The sequence below is a fragment of the Priapulus caudatus genome, unplaced genomic scaffold (assembly GCF_000485595.1).
Source record: "Priapulus caudatus unplaced genomic scaffold, Priapulus_caudatus-5.0.1 Scaffold2736, whole genome shotgun sequence".
NCBI lineage: Eukaryota > Metazoa > Priapulida > Priapulimorpha > Priapulimorphida > Priapulidae > Priapulus > Priapulus caudatus.
The window spans coordinates 19,985-22,693 of NW_014579797.1; the positions used below are offsets into that span (position 1 = coordinate 19,985).

Below are 2,709 nucleotides of genomic sequence, written 5' to 3' on the forward strand. Positions count from 1 at the left end.
ACACACACACACACACACACACACACTACACACACACACACACACACACACACACACACACACACACACGCACGCACGCACACACGCATGCAAGTCGATCCAACAACTAAGACATAAAACCGGCGCGCCGTTGATGTACGGCCGTGAAACGCGACGCCAGGCCAGCGGCAGATGTGCGCGAGGCGGCGGCGGCGGCGGCGGCGGGGAGCGGCGGCAGCGGCGGTGGTGGTCGCGGTGGTCGTGGTCGAATAGCCCCCGACGAGGGAAGCAGTGTGTGGTACAGAGCAGCAGGGGGATGGGCAATGCTCTGACGCTTAATTATTATATAAACAAAAATATCTAAATAAATAAATAAATAAATAAATAAATAAACGAATAAGTAGATAAATGAATGAATAAATGAATTACTGAATGAATAAATGAATTGCTGAATGTATGGATGGATGGATGGATGAATGAATGAATATATGACTTAATTAATTAATACATAATTAAATAAATAAATAAATAAAAATAAATATATCGCTCGACGGCTGCTTGAGAATATACGAGAAAGCATCTTCGTTTTATATAACTCTTTATTGAATAAGATCAACTTCCCAGGAATTATAGAGATCTTAGATGATAGCATTCAAATTATTGTGATGTATATACGACTAGACGAATACGATATTGATTCTGAATTTAAAAATATGGTTTTCGTTTACGCTCAATTTTATCTGTATTTGCAATAGACATTTAAGAGACTTTATTTTATTCATCGACATATCAAATTATGATATTCGTATTTCTGATAGTCTCGGAATAATTTATTTGTCAAATGATTGTTGGAAGCATCAATCAAAAGCAATTTCATGTCTCCCTCTCCGCCTTCCCCTCCTTGTCCACTCGCCTCTCTCCTCCTCTCGTGCGTACCTTCATATTCTCGTATTAATTATCTCTCTTTCCCCCCTCTCTCTCTCTCTCTCGCGCGCGCGCTCTGCGCGCGCTCCTCTCTTATTTCTTCTCCTGCTCTTCTGTCTCCTCTCTCTGCCTCTCTCCTCTCTCTCTCGTCTCTGGCTCTCTCGGCTCCTGCGCTCTCCAGGCGCTGCTCCGGATCTCCGTGGTCTCTCTCTCTCGCGGCTCTCCTCTCTCTCAAGGAGGTCCTTTCTCTTGCGCCGCGCGACTCTCATCTCTCTCTCTCTCTGCTCTGCTCCGTCTCTCTCAGCTCGGCGCTCTCTCTCTCTCCTTACTCATCTTCCCCTCCCTTCCTTCCTTCCTCTCTCTCTGCTCTCCCTCTCTCTCTCTCTCTTCCGTCGCGATCTTCAATTAAGTCAATCATTCTTTCACCGTCCTCATCGTATTCTTTTTTATCTCCTCCGCCTCCAGGTCAACCGCCCGATGACAATGAAGAAGGAAGGCATACAGACGCGGAACCGCAAGTTGTCGACGAAGAGCAAGAAGAAGAAGGGTCACCTTCAGCTATCGGCGCTCTCCATCCCGGAGATCTGCAAGCCGCACCACGGCATGGACTCCAAGTTCTCGTCGTTCGGCAGCGCCGCCGGTCTGTCACACTACATGCCAACAGCGGTGACGTCGCATCTCAGCCACTACGTACCGGCCGTCTCCAGCTCATTCGCCATGCCGCAGTCGCACCACGCCGCCAGCTCGCTGTCCTATCACCACCAGGGCTCGCTGTCGTTCGGCACGTCGAATGGCTTTAGCGGCATCGTCGGCGCGCTCGCATGAGGTGTGCCCCGCGAGAGGGCGCCGCCGTCGTCGCATTAGTTCCGCGAGATGGCGCCGCTGTCGTCGCATGAGGTCGCCCCGCGAGAGGGCGCCGCCGTCGTCGCATTAGTTCCGCGAGAGGGCGCCGCCGTCATCGCATGAGGTCGCCCCGCGAGAGGGCGCCTCCGTCGTCGCATGGAGGAGCGCGCCGTTCTCCCTCTCCTCGTCTCCTCCCTTGATGCTCCCGCTGACGGTGTGACGGGAGGGTTCCTGTTCCGACCTTCTCCCGCGCGGGCGGGGGGAAGGCGCGTGATGTCTCGGCGCGCGAGATCTAGACTGTGTGATGCTGCGTGCAACGGGAAGGAAGGAAGGGTGGAGAGAGGAGAGGTATTCGAGGAGGAGTATGAGGAGGAGGAGGAGGAGGAGGGGAGACGCCTCAAGCAGCGACGGAAGGGATCCCTGTGGATACTTGATGTCGATACATCAATATAATGTATACAAGAGGTGAATACCTGTATAACGTATATAAATTATGTATACCTGTGGTGTATACCTGTGTAATGTATACAAATTATGTATACTTATGGTGTATACCTGCACAATGTATACAAATTATGTATACATGTGGCGTATACCTGCACTATGTATACGTGTGGTAAATATCTGTATGGATTTGAGGAGGAAAACATGAGCTTACTTACTTATAACGATGGTCCCGTAACATAGTACGTGTGCACCGACTACCGGATGTGTGTGTGTCACCAAGCCCTCGCTGTTTCTTTATTTAAATAATCGTCACCACGTATGTATGTGTATATATATATATATATATATATGTATATATATACGTGTGTGTTTGTGTGTATGTGTATATCTATAATTATAACGAGTCAATGAATATCTTACTTTATATAGGAGAGAGAGAGAGAGAGAGAGAGAGAGAGAGCGAGAGAGAGAGAGAGAGAGAGAGAGAGAGAGAGAGAGAGAGAGAGAGAGAGAGAG

The 2,709-nt window shown here is 49.1% G+C and overlaps 1 protein-coding gene across 1 annotated transcript in view; it reads left to right on the forward strand.

The window, feature by feature from the left end:
- Window positions 1-2,680, forward strand: part of LOC106819002 (GATA-binding factor 2-like) — a gene marked incomplete at its 5' end in the record, with an annotated part of 13,464 nt that extends 10,784 nt beyond the window's left edge. The window contains one exon of the mRNA XM_014823663.1: window positions 1,369-2,680. Within this exon, the coding sequence (XP_014679149.1) occupies window positions 1,369-1,728 (360 nt within the window). The remainder of the gene's footprint in view (window positions 1-1,368) is intronic.
- Between the last annotated feature and the right edge of the window lie 29 nt (window positions 2,681-2,709).